Source organism: Tachypleus tridentatus, unplaced genomic scaffold (assembly GCF_004210375.1).
Source record: "Tachypleus tridentatus isolate NWPU-2018 unplaced genomic scaffold, ASM421037v1 Hic_cluster_1, whole genome shotgun sequence".
Taxonomy (NCBI): domain Eukaryota; kingdom Metazoa; phylum Arthropoda; class Merostomata; order Xiphosura; family Limulidae; genus Tachypleus; species Tachypleus tridentatus.
In genome coordinates this window covers 23,837,432-23,859,242 of record NW_027467777.1, presented here as the reverse complement: position 1 = coordinate 23,859,242, position 21,811 = coordinate 23,837,432, and the positions used below count along the sequence as shown (strand labels likewise).

Sequence of the window (21,811 nt, the reverse complement as noted above, 5' to 3'; positions counted from 1 at the left end):
TTGAGAATTAGTTAATGAAGAATGGTGTTTGAAATTGTTGAAAACTGGTTTATTTATGACATCAAACACGTGAAGAATCATTTAATGAAGGAAGGTGTTATTAAAGTATTGTTTAATTCATGACTTGAAACACATGGAGAATTAGTTAATGAAGGAAGCTGTTTTATAGTGTTGAAGACTGGTTAATTCATGACATTTAACACATGGAGAATTAGTTAAAGAAATGTGTTCAAAGTGTTCAAGACTAGTTTATATATAACACGAAACACATGGAGAATTAGTTAATGAAGGTAGGTGTTTTAAAGTACTGGAAGAAAAGAGAACTGATATACTAAATATCAGTAACTCCAGCTGAAATCAGTCTGAGTTGCACAGGTATCAAGGAAACAATTTTAATCACCTGAAAACACTTATAAAACCAACTTCCAGAAATGAAGAGAAATAGTATCCTGAAACTTAACAAGTATTTGGTTCACTGATATTTCAGGTTACAGAAAAGCCAATAAAAAACAGAAACAGGAAGATCTGATACAGAAATTAATGTTTTATACATGTACAGTAGTAATAAACTGGTGAACAAATAAAAAACAACAATATCCATTAATTGTAGAAAAATAACCAAGTAGATGGTATAATTTAAAGAAGCAGAATGTTTCAGTTTTATTAATTTCAGCATTTGAGAATTTGTTTTAATTCTTTTGTATTCTTGTACAAATAATTTTACTTTAACAGTTTTAAACATGTATTTATATAATGTGCAGAAACAAATAAAAGTATACTTTCTGATTCACTTGTATAGTAAGCTACCAAACTATAAATTTTATCTAAAGATGCAACATATATGCAATTCATTTCTCTAGCTTGGGAAAATAAATCAGAGATACATAACATTATCATGATATCTTAATGATTCCTGATATATAAATCAGTGATACATAACGTCATCATGATATCTTAATGATTCCTGATATATAAATCAGTGATACATAACGTCATCATGATATCTTAATGATTCCCGATATATAAATCAGTGATGCATAACGTCATCACGATATCTTAATGATTCCGATATATAAATCAGTGATACATAACGTCATCACGATATCTTAATGATTCTGATATATAAATCAGAGATACATAACGTCATCACGATATCTTAATGATTCCTGATATATAAATCAGATACATAACATCATCATGATATCTTAATGATTCCTGATATATAAATCAGAGACACATAATGTCATCATGATATCTTAATGATTCCTGATATATAAATCAGAGATACATAACATCATAATGATATCTTAATGATTCCTCATATATAAATCAACATTCAACTGATAACTCTGCTCTTTAACAACTGACAGAAAATGAAACAAATTGCTCCAAAATCAGTATTCAATGTTATTTTAATTTTTAAAATCTGAGACTTTAAAATACAACCGGTGTGGAACTAAAACAAATCAACTTTGAGATTCATCATTTATTCTTTCTCAAGTATTTCAATTACAGTGGAGCATTAGCTAGTTTTTCTGTCACAGAAACAAAAATGTATGACACTATACAGTGTGGAAAAGTTGCTTTCTGTTGGAGTTGTAGGACATTACACACCAACATAATATTACTTACTGTGAAATGTGTGTGGCATTACAGAATAAGATAATACTGTTTATTATCAGAAATATAACACTTTCAAAAAAAATTTCTTTATGATCAGACACCTAAAACATTGTAGAGAAGTACAAGTTTTCTGTAAAAATACTTTAAATATTCTAAAACTTACTTTCATACTCTGGCTTTCCTGCATCATATTCACAAGTAAAGAATGTCTGATGATCCTGAGCCGACAGATTCATATCATAGTATGTCAAAGGTTCTTTTGATGAAGCTGTCTGAAATCTATTATATTCTGATCCTCGAAACAAGCTTAAAGGATTCCGCCACACTTTACATTCTGAAATATATATTAAATAAGAAATTAACACAGCAAAAAGGGTGAATAAAGCTGCAAGCAAAACAATCAAACCTTGACAGAGAATGAAATGTACGTCTATAATTGAATACGGTAACACAACAAAACATAATATACGACAGACTGACTGAATACAGTAACACACAAAACATAATATACGACAGACTGACTGAATACAGTAACACACAAAACATAATATACGACAGACTGACTGAATACAGTAACACAACAAAACGTAAGATACGACAGGTTGACTGAATACACTAACACAACAAAACATAATATACGACAGACTGGCTGAGTACAGTAACACAACAAAACATAATATACGACAGACTGGCTGAGTACAGTAACACAACAAAACATAATATACGACAGACTGGCTGAGTACAGTAACACAACAAAACATAATATACGACAGACTGGCTGAGTACAGTAACACAACAAAACATAATATCGACAGACTGGCTGAGTACAGTAACACAACAAAACATAATATACGACAGACTGGCTGAGCACAGTAACACAACAAAACATTACATATGACAGATAGGTAGGTATTCACTGTTTATTTGCACAAAGCTACAAGGCTATCTGTGCCAGACAAGATGTGGTACAATACACGTATAGAGCAATTAAGGTAAAAAGTAAAATATGTAAAATTAGGAACTGCCAGGAAGACTGAAGCAAGAAGTACCCCCTTGCTAACAGTCACCTGAAGTTGGCCATTCCAGTCTTGGGTTCAGTTCAAAATAAAAATAAAAACTAAAGTGAGTAAACTTAAGCCTTGCCAGGAAGACTGAAGCAAAAGATCGAATGTGCAGTCAGTCACCTGAAGTTGGCCTTTCCAGTCCTGGGTTCAAGTCAAAATAAAAATTGAAATGTGTAAAGGTAATCATGCTAAAACACTATATAGTCTGATTAAAAACCTTAAATTAAGTGTAAAAGACCAATGACTCTTAAAAATGTAAAAACATGAGTGAGATGGGCAGTATCACCTACAGCATGGGTCAAAGTCAAGAGCAAACCTGCCTTACAAATATCTTTAAAATGGTGTTGTCATTCTAGGTTGTAATGACGGCATGATAATAAAATGTGGATGATTGTGATCTGAGTGCCACATAGACCACACACTGGTGCAGCATAACTAGATAAAAGGAAGTGGTGGGTTGAACAATTGTGACCAATGTGTAGCCTTACCAAAACAGCCTCTTCTCTTCAATCCTTACAGAAGCAAAAGGGCCAAAGACCAAGAGAAGGTTTGATTTGAAAAAGCTTGTTATTGTGTTGCTCATTCCAGGTTGCCTGTCATCTGGTGTACAGTCTGGATTTGATAACTGGACCATAGTCCATGTATGGAATGGGTACTGAAATGATAGATCCAGAACAGACAGACTTTGCTGCTCTGTCGGCCAGCTCATTCCCACAAATACCAACATGACCTGGTATCCAAAAGATGGGCCAGTTTGTTTTCGATATTGATGAGAAGTGGGTGATGACTATCATGGAATGATTCCAGGGCCAGTAGACAGCTGAGTGAGTCTGTATATATTGTACAATTTGTATATTGCATTATTTCAATATGATTTAGGGCAAGAGAGATGGCATACAATTTGGCAGTGAAAACAGAAACTATAGGGGGAAGTCTGTGGTGCTACAATCGAACTGTCACAAACCACGGCAGAGCCCAGTGAGTCACCCAATGTGGAACCATCTATATGTATAGGAATTGATGGATCATATGAAAAATGCTCAGCAAAGAAAGAGCGATATTTCCAATCAGGTGTATCTGCTTTCCTCAGATGACTCAAAGACAGGTTACAATTGGGGACAGTAATTTGCCATGGCGGAATCGACTGATTTGAAGAAACTGCAATGTTATTCAAGGAGAGACTAAAATGATACATAATACATGACAGACTGACTGAATACAGTAACAGAACAAAACATAAGATATGACAGACTGGCTGAGTACAGTGATACAACAAAACATATGACAGACTGACCGAGTACAGTGATACAACAATACATATGACAGACTGACAGAGTACAGTGATACAACAATACATATGACAGACTGACCGAGTACAGTGATACAACAAAACATATGACAGACTGACCGAGTACAGTGATACAACAAAACATATGACAGACTGACCGAGTACAGTGATACAACAAAACATATGACAGACTGACCGAGTACAGTGATACAACAAAACATATGACAGACTGACCGAGTACAGTGATACAACAAAACATATGACAGACTGACCGAGTACAGTGATACAACAAAACAATACTTGACAGGTTGACTGAACACAGTGATACAACAAAACAATACTTGACAGGTTGACTGACAGTAATACAACAAAACAAATAACAGGTTGACTGAATACAGTGATACAACAAAACAATACTTGACAGGTTGACTGAATACAGTGATACAACAAAACAATACTTGACAGGTTGACTGAACACAGTAATACAACAAAACATATGACAGGTTGACCGAGTACAGTGATACAACAAAACATATGACAGACTGACCGAGTACAGTGATACAACAAAACATATGACAGACTGACCGAGTACAGTGATACAACAAAACAATACTTGACAGGTTGACTGAACACAGTGATACAACAAAACAATACTTGACAGGTTGACTGAACACAGTAATACAAAACATATAACAGGTTGACTGAATACAGTGATACAACAAAACATATAACAGGTTGACTGAATACAGTGATACAACAAAACATATAACAGGTTGACTGAATACAGTGATACAACAAAACAATACTTGACAGGTTGACTGAACACAGTAATACAACAAAACATATAACAGGTTGACTGAATACAGTGATACAACAAAACAATACTTGACAGGTTGACTGAACACAGTAATACAACAAAACATATAACAGGTTGACTGAATACAGTGATACAACAAAACATATAACAGGTTGACTGAATACAGTGATACAACAAAACAATACTTGACAGGTTGACTGAACACAGTAATACAACAAAACATATAACAGGTTGACTGAATACAGTGATACAACAAAACAATACTTGACAGGTTGACTGAACACAGTAATACAACAAAACATAACAGGTTGACTGAATACAGTGATACAACAAAACAATACTTGACAGGTTGACTGAACACAGTAATACAACAAAACAATACTTGACAGGTTGACTGAACACAGTAATACAACAAAACATACAACAGGTTGACTGAATACACAATGTATGTAGGCACTTTTTTTACACACTAATACGATGTGTACAATCTTGTTTTCACACATAATGTGTATAAGCACTGTTTACACACTAATACGATGTGTACAATCTTGTTTTCACACATAATGTGCATAAGCACTGTTTACACACTAATACAATGTGTACAATCTTGTTTTTGCACACGTGTATAAGCACTGTTTACAAACTAATACAATGTGTACAATCTTGTTTTCGCACACAATGTGTATAAGCACTGTTTACATACTAATACGATGTGCACAATCTTGTTTTCACACACAATGTGTATAAGCACTGTTTACATACTAATACGATGTGTACAATCTTGTTTTCACACACAATGTGTATAAGCACTGTTTACATACTAATACGATGTGTAAATCTTGTTTTCACACACAATGTGTATAAGCACTGTTTACACACTAATACAATGTGTACAATCTTGTTTTTGCACACAATGTGTATAAGCACTGTTTATAAACTAATACAATGTGTACAATCTTGTTTTCGCACACAATGTGTATAAGCACTGTTTACACACTAATACAATGTGTACAATCTTGTTTACACACACAATGTGTACAATCTTGTTTTCACACACAATGTGTATAAGCACTGTTTACACACTAATACAATATAGTTTCTCACATTACCTGGTGTAGCCTGCTGGTTTCCATTTCCACTTCCACCTCCTCCACCATTTGAATTCCCATTTTCTCCATTTGGCTCACCGCCACCAAGCCATGGTGAAATGTGGTTCAGAGAAACCTGCTCAATAAAGGACGTCCCATATTTCCGAAAATACCACCATTCAAATATCTGAAACCCAGAATAAAACATGTTATCAGAAAACTTGCATTTCTAAAGATATACAAGGGTGGACAAAAAAAAGTGGCACACCTTGAAAATGTTGTTAATTTATCTATCAATACTTCCAGTTTATTCTTCCAAAACTTTCATAAGCTTATTTGGATATTAATGTTTGGATCTTATATTTTAAGCTGGTTTTTGTCTCATTTCTTCAGATCAAGTGGAGTTACATGTAGTGTTACAGACCGTAGGAGTTTATTTAGTATTACTCAGATCTTAGAAAACTGCTAATCGGTCAATGACACAAGCAGAAAAATATTGTATAAAGAATATTTAATAAACATCAATTGATAAATGTTAGTTCTTTGGTTAAGTTTATAGAACTATCCTACATTTTCTTTATCATTATTATTCTTTTAACTAAATATTAGATAGAACTAATTCAATATTTGAAATGAATAGTCTGGTGGCGTCATCTCAAGGCTGATGATGACAACTAAGACTAATAATGGAAGAATAAATTTTGATTTTAAGTCTATAATGTTTTTGAATAATTTTATTTTATAATTATTGTTTCATAATGTTGATTACAAAGTCACCTATTCACAATTAATGTATCTACTAGTTTCAGAACTGTTGATTTATATATACATACAGGGGGTGGACAAAAAACACCCCCTTGAAAATTTTGTTAATTTGTTACATCTTTTATTAGATGATATAAAATTAAGTAAAATTATACGTTTTTCGAACACACTTGACAAGATTTGTTCAAACATGATCTCAAACAATAATTTTAACACTGGTTTTAGTAAATACTTGAACTTTTCATGATATTAGTTACATTTTATCATAAAAGGTGTTGTTCACCTGTTGTATTTTCTTAGATCTTCTTATATCAGTTGGCCTACAAAATGATCAAACAAGTTTTTCTGAAATAATCGAACACAAGATGAAACCAGAAATAACACAAACCAGTTTCACAAGTTTATATTTAGTCAACACTCCCTTGGATATTAGTATTGATTTACATCAACATGACATGATATCAATGAGTTTATGCAGATATTCCTGAGTGATTGACTGTACTCCTTATTTCACTACTGTAAAGAGTTCATCATCTGTGTTTGGTTTGTAACTTTTTGTTCATCGGTTTTCCTAAACCTATAAATTTAGAACAAAATTGATACCAGGTGATTGACCTGGCCATTTCATGACATCAATTCTCTCACTTGTAGGATGTCTTTTAATAGCTTCACAATTGCAGAGAAACATTTTATGAGAAAATACAACTAAAATCATGGAAAGTTTAGGTATTTAAGGAAATAAATATTTAAAGCTACAATTTGAGAGTGCACTCTAAAAGCACAGTTTTACTTGTTTTTCTAAAGTTTTAAAGTTAGGATTTAAGAGTGCACCATAAAACCACAGTTTTACTTGTTTTTCTATTATCCAATAAAAAATATATCAAATTAACAACATTTTCAAGGGGGACACTTTTTCATCCACTTCCTGTATATAAAAACATGTAAATAAATAAGTTACATAAAACTCATTATTGTCTGAGCTCCCATATAACAGAATTAAATAGCAGGAGTGGTATCAGTAACAGTTTTTAACAACAACACAAGAACGTGAAATAAAAAAAACTATTTTTAATATTCCCAACAAATGACTAATTTGTGTTATCATTAGAAGTAATTATTTTTAATACTCCCAACCAATGAATGATTTATGTTATCAATAACCTTCATTTTTAATACTTCCAACAAATGAGTGATGTGTTATCATAACAAGTTATCATTTTTAATACTCCCAAACAAATGACTGGTTTGTGTGTTATCAATACAAGTTATCATTTTTAATACTCCCAAACAAATGACCAGTTTGTGTGTTATCAATACAAGTTATCATTTTTAATACTCCCAAACAAATGACTGGTTTGTGTGTTATCAATACAAGTTATCATTTTTAATACTCCCAAACAAATGACCAGTTTGTGTGTTATCAATACAAGTTATTTTTAATACTCCCAAACAAATGACTGGTTTGTGTGTTATCAATACAAGTTATCATTTTTAATACTCCCAAACAAATGACCAGTTTGTGTGTTATCAATACAAGTTATCATTTTTAATACTCCCAAACAAATGACCAGTTTGTGTGTTATCAATACAAGTTATTTTAATACTCCCAAACAAATGACCAGTTTGTGTGTTATCAATACAAGTTATTTTAATACTCCCAAACAAATGACTGATTTGTGTGTTATCAATACAAGTTATTTTAATACTCCCAAACAAATGACTGTGTGTTATCAATACAAGTTATCATTTTTAATACTCTCAAACAAATGACTGATTTGTGTGTTATCAATACAAGTTATCATTTTTAATACTCCCAAACAAATGACCAGTTTGTGTGTTATCAATACAAGTTATCATTTTTAATACTCCCAAACAAATGACCAGTTTGTGTGTTATCAATACAAGTTATCATTTTTAATACTCCCAAACAAATGACTGGCTTGTGTGTTATCAATACAAGTTATTTTTAATACTCCCAAACAAATGACTGGCTTGTGTGTTATCAATACAAGTTATCATTTTTAATACTCCCAAACAAATGACTGGCTTGTGTGTTATCAGTAGAAGTTATTATTTTAATACTCCCAAACAAATGACTGGCTTGTGTGTTATCAATACAAGTTATCATTTTTAATACTCCCAAACAAATGACTGGCTTGTGTGTTATCAATACAAGTTATTATTTTAACACTCCCAAACAAATGACTGGCTTGTGTGTTATCAATACAAGTTATCATTTTTAATACTCCCAAACAAATGACTGGCTTGTGTGTTATCAGTACAAGTTATTTATATGCAAAAACGGCTCATTTGCGTTGAGAAAATATTTTTTACATAGAAGGTGAAACGTTGTTCGCTTCTTCTATGTAAAAAATATTTTCTCAACCCAAACGCTTTTTTGCATATACATTTCTCAACAAGTGGGTTTCGACATCACTGAGTACAAGTTATTATTTTAACACTCCCAACAAATGACTGGTTTATCTGTAATCAATATAAGTTATCATTTTTCATACTCCCAACAGATGACTGATTTCTGTGTTATCAGTTTTAGTTGTATAGAGATTGCTATCTTTATGAAATATATAACTGGTTAATCACATTACCATCACTTCCTTTTTTATCTGTATTTAACAAATCATGGTTGATTTCAGTTCATATCTACATTTTACACATAGGTTGTAGAAGTAAATTACCCACAATTCAGTGTTACAAAAGAATATCCTGAGAAGAACAAACATATTAAACTATTACACATTTTCCAAGATACTACTTGTCTAAAAACAACTTTTGAACACAATGATAGCATATATAACTAATAACTATCACATTTTAAGAATCTTGTTTTCCTTATAAAAATAATTCCTTAAACTTAGTTTATTATACAACATGATTATACTCTAAATCTACTGGAAAAATGATATTTTAACATGTTAAAGCTACATCTCCTTGCAGTAACTTAGCACATTTGTTCATTAATGCTCTATCTTAGCACTGAAAGCATTTTGCTAATGTTGTACAGAGAAAGAACTTACCAGAATAAGGCCTGATATCAATGACGATGTTCCAGTCAGAGCCACATAAAACTTCGGTGTAAGTGTATTCAGAAACATGGAAGCTGAAGGTATATAAAACATGAAAGTGAGATAACAAACAAGTCTACAATTTAAATTAATTAAGTTTACAAAGACTTTTCTTATTTTGATTAGGAAGTAATATGTTAGAATAATTTTATTTTCTTGGATTAAACAAATAATTAAATATACAACTAAAAATCTTCTGCCACCATACATTTAAATCTGTTGATAATTCATCAGAGAATCAAGCTAATGTAGTGCCACATGCAGGTTATGTTAAGAAAGTATCAAGCACACATGTTTACATTCTTCCTGTGAAACAAATATTTTCACACAAGTTAAAGAATAAACGACTTACTGTTAATATGGTAATTTTCATCTTTACTTAACTCAAACAATGTTACCTCAAGCCCGAGATTAAAAGTTGTGAAAGTATGATATAAATATGATTTATATATATATATATATATATATATATATATATATACACACACACTCCTACTGTTTACATACCAGCAAATGGTCAACTCAGCTATAAATACATGATTTATATATATATCTTCCAACTGTTTACATATCAGAAATTGGTCAAATGACCTATAAATAAATGTTTTATATATATATGGATGTATATGCCAACTGTTTATATACCAGCAAATGGTCAATTGAGCTATAAATAAATGATTTTTATATATACCCTTCCAGAAAAGAAATGCAAAAGGCAAAATATGAGACAAATTGTTAACAAGTTTATTCTGGGTAGTTCTGTATGACACGTGTGAAACTTTGCACATTCACTGCTGAACATCCAAAGTCTGCAAAGGTGAAGTCCACGCTCACTAGGTGAAGTTTAACGTCACTCAACATCAATAATGAGTATGCCCCCTGTGAGCATCAATAACTGCTTGGCATCTCCTGCCCATGGAAGCGATGAGATGATGAATCACATCCTGTGGAATGGCTGTCCACTCAGCCTGCAAAGCTGCTGCAAGCTGAGGTAGAGTCTGCGGTTGAGGTTGTCACCATCGCAGACATCGGTCCAACTCGTCCCAAAGATGTTCGATGGGGTTTACATCTGGTGATCTGGAGTGCCAAAGAAGAACGTTGATGTTGTGGTGTCTCAAAAAGACAGTGGTGAGTCGAGCTGTGTGAGGACGAGCGTTGTCATGTTGAAAAACGTCGTTGACGTTCACCATGATGGGTTGCACATGGGGCCTAAAAATCTCGTCGACGGTTGCGTACGGTCTGATCAGAAATCCTACGCAGCCCTGGTATGGTTGAGGCAGTAGACGTCGCAGTGGTGGTCCTATCCCGAAGGTGACGGATGTTGCGATCTTGTGCGGGCGTGGTCACACGAGGTCTGCCAGATCGTGGATGGTCACGAGTTGATCCATGTTGTTGATGACGATTCCATAGCCTTGTGATGGTGCTTGGGTGGACATTCGCAGCTCTGGCAACATCTGATCGAGCTTCGCCTGCTTCCAAGCGACCAATGGCGTTGTTGCATTGTGCTTCAGTCACTCTTGGCGTAACTGTATTGCGTGTCGGTGGCTTAACACTGAGCTATGGAAACCAAGAACCCATCACTTTCATAGGGATTTTGCACATGTTGCACTTGCAGAACATGCAGATCTCTCAAACAAATTTATTGGACACGCATGTGTTTTGGCAAAAAATCCGATGTTTTCCTCCGTTTGCAAAGTGCACAACTTTTATTGTCATTTTGATCTGACAATCAGTGCCTTAACACGTGTAACATCACATACTCTGAGCTTGTAACATTATTACATATATTTCTTTTTAAAATAACAAAAATATCCCTTTTGCGTTTCTTGTTTTGAAGAGTATATATACTCCAATTATTTATATACCAGCAACTGGTCAACTCAGCTATAAATACATGTGATTTATATATATACTCCAACTGTTCATACACCACCAAATAGTCAACTGAGCAATAAATAAATGATACATACATATTAGGGTGCATCAAAAAACAAAAAGTTGTGACACTCAGTTGCTCGCTTATAATTTGATTCCATTCAATGACAAAAATATGCTAGCGTAAAAATCAATCCAATACATTATTATTTAGGGTTTGTGCAATGTGCACAAAAAACGTGCTTCCAGAACCAAACAAAAAGTTGGCATTAGTGAAAGGCTAGCTTCGACTTTAGACAGAACCCAGATCAGTGACCGAAAAGCCGCGCAAATTTTGCTTCCTTTTGCAGCTCATATTGGACATAATATCAAGGATCTTGCCATTAGCCCAAGTCCCATAAGGAGGAAACGAATTACTAACCGTACTCTTCTAGCAGCTGAATTGAAGGAAAGTTTTTCTCCAAACGTTCCTTTGACATTACATTGGGATGGTAAGCTGATGCCTGACTTGGTTGGCAGAGAGAAGATCGAACGTTTGGCAATTTTAGTTTCAGGTGAAGGTGTAGAGAAGATTCTTTCAGTGCCCAAGATTGATAGTGGGGATGCAAATTCAGTAGCTTCTGAGATTGGATCAGTTTTAGTAGAATGGAATGTAAAAGACAGAATTAAATCGCTTTGCTTTGACACCACCGCGACCAATACATGATCCAAATCTGGCGTCTGTCTGAGGATTGAAATGTTACTTGAACGTGAGCTCTTGCACCTTGCCTGTAGACATCACATTTTGGAGATTCTTCTAAGCGCTGTATTTTCTACTCTCGTGATAGAGACATCAAAAGGTCCAGATAGTACTTTGTTTTTAAACTTTAGAGATCGTTGGCCTAAAATTAATAAAACTAAGTACATCACAGCAGTAGAAGAAATGCCACTCCGAATACAGCCTTGGAAGGATGATATTATTCAATTTTGTCAGAATCTCCTTCGATCTCATCAACCACGGGACGATTATAAAGAGTTCTTGGAATTAGCTGTCATTTTTCTTGGATCTCTTCTACACGGACGTTCTTCAGTTTCTTTCCGTACTTCTGGTGCTGTACATCATGCACGATGGATGGCTCAAGCAATATATTCTCTAATATTTTGGATGTTCCAAGAGGAGTTTAGTAGACTGCAACCACGGCCTGCTTCATCTCGTGTTTCATTTGACGCACATTTCTGCAGCAAACTTGGCGATTTGTGTGTCTTTATAACTAAACATTACTTGCTCTCATGCTTTACAGCTAAGGATGCTTCCGTGACAGATCAAAGGGACCTTACACTACTCAAGGAACTTGCATTGCATGAAAATCATATGATTAAGGAAGTTGGTACAAAGGCAATGAATCGGCACTTATGGTATTTATCTGAGGTTGCAGTTCGGCTTGCGCTCTTTGATGACAGTGTAACGAATAGCGACAAACTCAAGATGGTCTCAAATATGAATACCGTGAAAGGATCTCCTAGGCCAACTCCACGTTTAACAGTTGATGCTGCAAGCAATGCTGTTTCCAGAAAACTTCCAGATTTTTTACCTCGCAACAAAGAAAATTTTCTACCATCTGGATATTAGTAGTGCATTTTATCATTACCACCGAAAGAGTGGGCGCCTCAAGAGTACAAACAAGGAAAGGACAGAGTAAAGAAACTTTTTGTGACAAATGACGCAGCTGAAAGAGGAGTAGCTTTAATTCAACAGTTTACAGCAAAGGGCCGCACCAAGAACGAGGATCAATTTCAGTACATAATTCAGGTGGCAGAAGAACACTGGTGAACATGATGCGAAGGGGGCAGGCAAGATAAAACTTCAATGAAATAAATTTTTCTTTCAAGTTTTTATGTTTTTGCTAATTGTATAATCAATAAATATTAAATAATTTCTTTAAATAATTTAATTACCATTAACAATGTAAGGTAGGGTAAATTTAAGGAAAATAGTGAACTTTGCGAGGGATCGCTGACCCTAAATACTTGATTAAAATGAAACTTCGTCTATTTTCTTTTCTCATGCAGTGGCACAACTGAGCAAAAAAAATGGGACATTTTAATTTTTATCCTTTATCCGCTGACGCACCCTATTACATATATATACACCAATTATTCATTCACCACCAAATAGTCAACTGAGCAATAAATAAATGATACGTACATATATATATACACATATACACCAACTATTCATACACCACCAAATAGTCAACTGAGCAATAAATAAATGATACATGCATAAACAAACACACACACACACACATACATACTCCAACTGCTTATATACCAGCAATTGGTCAACTGAGCTATAAATAAAGATATATAATATATATATATATATATATATATATATATATACACACACACACACAATGCAACTGTTTATATACTAGCAGATGGACAACTCAGCTACAAATATATATATACACTCCAACTCTATATAAAAGCAATTGGTGAACTGAGTTATACATAAATATGATTTTTATATATATACTGAATATCAGCGAGAACATGGTGTGAACTAACGTGAAGAAAACCCAGGGCCAGTAGAGAACTAAGCGAGTCAGTATAAATAGTGCAGTTTGAGTACTACTTAGCTTCTATGTGATGCAGGGCAAGAGAAATGGCATACAGATCAGCAGTAAACACAGAAGCTGTAGAGAGGATTCTGCACTCAACCACCAAACCACAACAAACCATGGCAGAGCCCACACTGTCATCTGTATAAATAGGAGTGGAAGAATGGTTCGAAAGATGTTCAGCAAATAATAGACAGTGTTTCCAATTAGGAGTGTCTGCTTTTCTCAGATGACTTAGAGATAGGTCACATTTGTGGACTGTAAGAAGCCATAGTGGGAATGGACTGACCAGTGGATACAGCAATGTTATCCAAGGACAGACACAATTCATTCAACTGCGCCTGGATACAAAGGTCAAAAGGAGCAATGGCAGATCATCTATTCTGAAGAAGTATGGCCCATTGAGGAAGGAACACACAATCCCAGGTAGGATGCTTTGGTAAAGAATGAAGTTTTAAAACATATACTAAAGACAGTTACAAATGGTGGAGGTGCAAAGAAGGTCCATGAAGCTCTGCATATAAGCTCTGAACTGTGGAAGTGTGAAAAGCCCCAGTGCAGAGCCTGGATGATGAATGGGGTCCAGCGTCTTTAAGGCCAAAGTTCTGGCAAAGCCATAAACCAGTGATCCATAATCAAGTTTTGAATGAATAAGAGCACAATATATCTTTAGTATAGAATGTCAATCCACTCCCCAAGTGGTGGAAGAGAGGACATGGAGGATGTTCAGTGCTCTTGTACATTTCACCCATAGCTGCTAGATGTGTGGTATAAAGATCAGCTTAAGGTCAAAGATAAGCCCTAAGAACTTTGTCTCAGGGACCATAGGAAGCACAACCTTGCTGATACGGAGTTCAGGATCAGGGTGAATACCCCATCAGTGACAAAAATGCATGCAAACAGTTTTAGAGAGAGACAAGTTAAAGCAGTTTACTGTGGTCCACTTCAGGAAATGATTGAGGGCAGTCTGTTGCCGCCACTCAATATCTCATATTTGACGATTGACAGATGTGAAAGTCATTGACATAGAGCCCATTTGCAACAGTAAGAGGGAGTTGTTCTGTGATGGCATTAATCTTTATACTGAAAAGTGTTACACTCAAAACACAGCCCTGAGGGACTTCAAGTTCCTGAAGAAAAGAACAGGAAAGTGTCAAGCCTGCACAAACTTGGAATCTCCTGTCAATTAAAAAATTTTAAATAAAAACAGGCAAATGGCCATGCAACCCATATATATGGAGGTCTTGCAAAATTCCATACCTCTATGTTGTATCATAAGCCTTCTCAATATCAAAGAATATTGATACAAGATGTTGTCATTTTAGAGAGGCTTCTCTGATGAACGTTTAAAGTCAAATCAGGTGGTCTATGGTGGAGAGCGCTGTCTTCGGAACCCACACTGTGTGGATGAGAGGAGGCTGTTTTGTTCGAGGAACCAAATGAGACGAGCATTAACCATCCTCTCTAAGGTCTTACAGAGACAGCTTGTCAAAGCAACTGGAAGGTAATTTGAAGAAATTTTGGGATCCTTCCCAGGCTTAGAGAAAGGTAGGACAATAGTCTGGCACCAGCATTCAGGAGAAACATTCTCCTGCCAGATCCAGTTAAAAAACAAGCAGAAGAATAGTAAGAGAAACATAAGATAGATGACAGCATTTCATAGTGTACATCATCAGGTCTAACTGATATATTGCCAGACTAAAGAAGGGCTAGTTTGAGTTCCACCAGTGTAAAGGGGCAGTTATAGTCATAGAGACAATCAGCTCCACAGGATATAGGAGTTTGCTCTACCTGAGTCTTGATGGCTAAGAAGGTGGAGGAAGAAGCAGAAGTGCTAGATACGTGGCAAATGCTTTCACCTAGAGTATCAGCAATGCTCAAGGTACCAGCTACTTCCTGGCCATCAGAGAGCAAGATCAAGAAAAGGATGAAATTATACTGCCCACTGACCTTCCAAATCTTGTCCTATATGACTTTGGAACTGGTGGTAGAAGATATGCCAGGTGTGAACTTAATCCAAGGTTTCTTATGGCTTTGACGTCTCACCCACTGAGCATGTGCTGTAAAGCGATGTGGAGCAAGAGTGTGAGATACCTATGAAAAGTATCCCAGGCCCGTTTTTTAACCTTCTGTGCCACATAGCAGGCAAGATTCCACCACGGACAAGGATATCGTGGAAAACGTGTTGAGGTTTTAGGAATACAGTCAGCAGCTGTTTGTATAATACAGTTAATTACTGCTGCCACACAGTCATCTACTGATGGCTTACAGACAATGGCAGGATCAAGTTCTGGGAGAGCAGTAAAAGAGGGCCAGTTTGCTTGATCCAGCTTCCACCAGAGCATGTGGGTCAGGTGGCATTGACTACAGCCAATTTCTCTTAAACAAAGATGGCTATGGCCTCCAAGGGTGTGTCGAGTGGCAAAGACAGAGTGGGCACATGCTGATCAACCAACAGTGCCACCCCTCCATGCACTCTTCCATCACACAGCCTGTCATTTCTGTGCAAAAAAATCTGCCGAAAGGTGACTGTACTGGCAGGTTTCAGAAATGTTTCCTCTAAGAAGAGACCTACAGGATGATAGGAAGCAATCAGTCTTTTGATGTCATCCAGACTAGAAAGTAACCTTGACAGTTCTATTGTATAAAGGTGACTATTTTTATTTATGTATAAATGAACTGGGTGGAGAACCCTTCTGTTTACGACCACACCTTTTTTCTTTGTTGCCTTTATTAAAGGGAGGTCTATCGACCTCCATGGATCCTGCCCTGGGTTGATTGGTCAGGTCTTTGCTGTTGGAAGAGGATTCCAGCAAATGAGGATGTAACCAAATGATTGTTTTGCATAGTGGGGTTGGAGAAGATGTATCTAAAGAAATACCTGTACCCAAAACCAAAGGAAGGGGATCTTAGGATTTGTTGGAATGTATGAAAAGGACAGAGATAGTTACAGAAGTTGATTCATCAACCTTTTTAACCATGGAGTTCAAAAGACTATTTTTTTTTTTTTAAACGATTGTTTTTGAGGCACAGAGAGATCCATCTGCACTCCCACTGTAGTAGTGGAATGAAGTGCAGCAGCATATGTCTGAGATGAAGTGGTGGACTGCAATTTTCGAGCCTCAGAGTAAGTAATGTTATGAATCATTTTCAAATGCTGCACCTCTTTTTCTTCCAACCATTTAGGGCAAGAACAAAAGTAGGAAAGGTGAGAGCTGTTGCAATTGACACAATAAGGGTCCGTTTCACACCAATAGGCAATGAGCACACGTCAACGAACCATGACATGAGATCTATGAGTAACCGAACCGCTGACACTGGAAACATCATGGAGGGTTTGGAATGTATGGCCATACTCTGCAATTAAGATAACCTGCCTTGATGGTGGCAGGTAAAAATGGTGACATAAATGTGAGAATGAGGACATTGGTCGGCATCATAATTTCATCTTTAAGAATGGATATACACCTCAATGCAGAAACTCCTTGGGTGGAGAAACCAAGGATAATCTCCGACTCTGGGATGTTATTCAAATACCTCTCAACAATAACTCCTCATGATGAATTTAAAGTAGCATGAGGTGTAACCTCAACAGGTATATCCCCAATTGCCTTTGAATGCAAGAGGAGTTCAGTGTTAAGATGTGGATGTTTCCACCAATATCAAAGCTTCTTTACTGACTTTGGAGAGCCAGCAAGTCCCTCTAGTCCCTTCTGAGAGAAAACGGGAGACATATGCCCTGAAGGTTTGTCTGAAAGTGAATGCAATATAAGAAAATGAGGTACAACAGGTGGTACAGTTGGTGAGGATTGCTGCTCAGAATCTTCAAGACTTGGTCATTTACCTACAAACTGTTTTCTTACTATTTTATTAAGATTTTTAATTGGAGTATCCATAATGAAAAAAGGAAAATTTCGGTGCCCACTGACCCCACCCACCATAGCGCCCTGTGAGGGGACACACTACAATGTCAAACAAGGACGCTGCAGCAACGCCAAAGTTTTATGAGCAATATACCCAAACACCAGCATCAGATACAATGTCCACAACACCTCTTGAGAACATCCAACACTGGTACTTGGTTGACCCTAGCCCAAGTGGACCAGCCGAATGACCCAAAGGGGGCCACCCTAAGGCTGCCCATCTACAGGAATTCAAGGCCAAAGTGTTGAGTTAGGGTTGGACCCCTCAATCACTAGGATCCTCTCCTCCCCTTCACGGGTCACCATGCACAGCAAACATGTGGGTGGATGTTTAGATCCCAGAGGAGGTAAACTATAAGAACAGAACCTTCCCTTGGAGGTCCCATCACCACATACAAGAATCCACAATGAGGGGTTAGACTTCGACTGTTCATGTGCCAGCAAATTATCAACTGAGCTATAAATAAATGATTTATATATATATATTCCAACTGTTTATACACCAGCAAATGGTCACCTGAGCTATAAATGGCTATGAGTGTGTATATATATATATATATTTTTTTTTTTTTACTTTTATTTTCCCTTTTCTTATTTTCATCTTTCTAAGCTCTACTCAAATAAGTGGTTGAGTCTAACAATGAAAAATGTATATTTTTTCTTTATGTTTATTGGCCTTAATATTTTGGCCAGAGGTGTATATATACTCCAACTCTTTATATACCACCAACTGGTCAACTGAGCTATAAATATATATGATTTACATATATATATACTCCAGCTGTTTATATACAAACAAATGATCAACTGACCTATAGATATCTATATATATATATACATACTCCAACTATATATGTACAAACAAAGGGACAACTGAGCTGTAAATAAATATAATTTAGATATATGTATACTCCGACTGTTGATATACTTGCAACTGGTCAACTGAGCTATAAACAGATAATGATACACACACACACACTACAATTGTTCATAGACCAGCAAATAGTCAACTGAGCTATAAATAAATATGGTTTATAGATACTCCAACTGTTTATATGCAAGCAAATGGTCAACTGAGTTATAAATAATATATATATATACATATATACTCCAACTGTTTATACATCAGTAATTGGTCAACTCTGCTATAAATAAATATAATTTGTATATATACTCAAACTGCTTATATACCAGCAAACAGCCAACTGAGCTATAAATAAGTTAAGTCCTCACCTAACCAAAGCCAAGGTAGAAAGGTTGAGTTCTCACCAAACCAAAGCCAAAGTAAGAGAGTTGAGTGTTCACCTGACCAAAGCCAAGGGTAGCTCCAAAACTATTGTTTCTAAGACCTCATAATAGCCAAACATTATAAGTAAGGTGGAAAATGTGTGTAAAAGTAAATCTGACAGGGTTACAATGTAAAAACCTATAAAAGACATTTTGAATAAACAGAATATTTGTTCCAATACTAGTAGTGCTCAAAGGGTTTGTTGCTTATGTGTTAACCACCTAGTAGTCAAGGGCTACAGTCTGGTATTAAATCAAAGGTATATGGAGTATACTGAAATATGGATAAGGGGTGGCAATTTATTTCACGTCTTGTGGTATGTGCAAAAATCTTCACAGTAGTGGTGCAAAGTAATAGCTCTTAGCTACCCATGGAAGCGAGTAAATAATTGTGAATGCAATATATACCAAAAAAAGAAATAAAATTCTTACATGCTACAAAATGCAATATATATATACACATACCAATACACACCATCCTGACGTGCTACACATACAGTATATATTGATACAGGGCTTAATGTGCTTACCCACTAGAAATACAATACAAACCAACACAGACTTCTTACAGTGCTGTCCTTCTACATAATACATTGTATATAAACACAAAATTCTTAATATCAGACAATAATGACCTGCTGCAAAATGCAATACAAAATTCATACCATTCTCATCTGCTATAACATAGCAAGACTAGGGGACACAAGTATAAATTTTGGCAGGGTAGGCATCATCTTAAGATTAAATAGTTTTATTTTTCTAACAAGGTGGTCGACCTTTGGAATGAATTGTCTTCAGATGTTCTAGAGGTAATAAATTTAATAAGTATATAAGTGATAAGGACATGCTTGAAGGATTTTTTTTTTTTTAATTTAGTTTAGAGGATGGAACAGCCAACATGGACCAACAGGTCCCATAATTTACATTAAGTTATATAAAATATAAAACAGAATTCTTGAAAGCTATCCTTTTAAATAAAAGAACAAACATACATAGTTTGGCTAATTCAAACAAGTTTTTACTTCCTGTTAAATAATAATTTTAGCTGTAAAATTGAAAGATACGTATTATTTTAATTTATCGGAGCAGACATATACTTGTTATTTAATATTTTTACAATAATAGCACATCTTAAGTATTCACTATCTCAACTTATCATGCATTGGAATAAGTTCACAATTTAAACTTTAAAAACATTTTTAAACTAAACACCATACAGTTGTGTTAACACACATTTAGTTAAACAAACACATTACCTTTAACACCAATCAGCATAAAATAAGACCGAGAAAACTTACACCATATGGGACAAAATGTTTCACTGATGACAGTATCAAGAACACAACAGGTTTTAAAAAAAAAAAAAAAAAGCCATTACTAATTTCACATGTGGACACCAACTAATGCTTACAGTAACCAATAAGTTCACTTATAAAATTGCAAAAGTAGAAATAACAGTTTTCCCATATATGTCATATGTCTCTATAGCTGCAAGTAAGTCTACTTTAATATCGTTGTCAAAAAATACAATTATAGAATCACACGTCACTAAATAGGCTTAAGATTTCCTTAATATCTCACTTTATATAACTTGATACTAAACTCATCTATAAAAACACTCAAATGAAATTTGTGAGATTACCTGAAACTTATTCTATCGTAAATTAAAACTCATAATGTTAGTATGAACAAAATTTCATCAAAGAAATAAATTTTAGTAGCACTGTTGTTATTTTCGTTTACATAAATGTCAATCAAATTACATCCACACCGTTGATTGAACATTTAAAATAACGATTGAAAAAGGCATTTATTAACAAGTTCTTACCCATTGTAATATTTTCACTTAATCTTAGTGGTCTCGCAGTGCGTAGATGAGAAAAATAACCAAGATAAACCACAAAATCCACAAATAAGTCCACGACCAAGATATCCAACTTTTGATTGTTGACATGTAACCCATAGACTCACCCGCCATAATAATTCCATAATTTAGCACCATCTAGTGTCATAATTTAGAAGCGCCATCTAGTGGCAAAATGTCAGAGCTATGTTACATTTGATATTCTGACTTTTTAAAACATACCAAACTGTTGAATATCATGAACGTGCTGTATTTCTACTCGTTTGATAAACTTCAAAACCATACTGATACAATATACCATAATACCTCAATACACGAAGTAGATGCGTCCTGGAGCTTCCTTCGTATAATGAATGCTTCATAACATTATGAGTGATGTCGAGAAAACCCACTTTTATATAAATACTTTATAACATTATTATTTTGAGGATGTATTCCAAGTCTTCTTAGCTTACCAGTTCATACTACAAATATTTTATAAATTACCATTCACGTTACAAACAAAAACAGTTTATTTGAAAATAACACACA

The 21,811-nt window shown here is 35.0% G+C and overlaps 1 protein-coding gene across 1 annotated transcript in view; it reads right to left on the bottom strand.

Moving 5' to 3' along the window:
• The window catches only part of LOC143241718 (suppressor of tumorigenicity 7 protein homolog), a 37,331-nt gene extending 15,914 nt beyond the window's left edge, over positions 1–21,417 (bottom strand). Inside the window, 5 exon segments of the mRNA XM_076484944.1 lie at positions 1,787–1,957; positions 5,902–6,067; positions 9,681–9,763; positions 21,245–21,277; positions 21,280–21,417. Of these exon segments, the coding sequence (XP_076341059.1) occupies positions 1,787–1,957; positions 5,902–6,067; positions 9,681–9,763; positions 21,245–21,277; positions 21,280–21,394 (568 nt within the window). The 5' untranslated portion in view covers positions 21,395–21,417.
• Between the last annotated feature and the right edge of the window lie 394 nt (positions 21,418–21,811).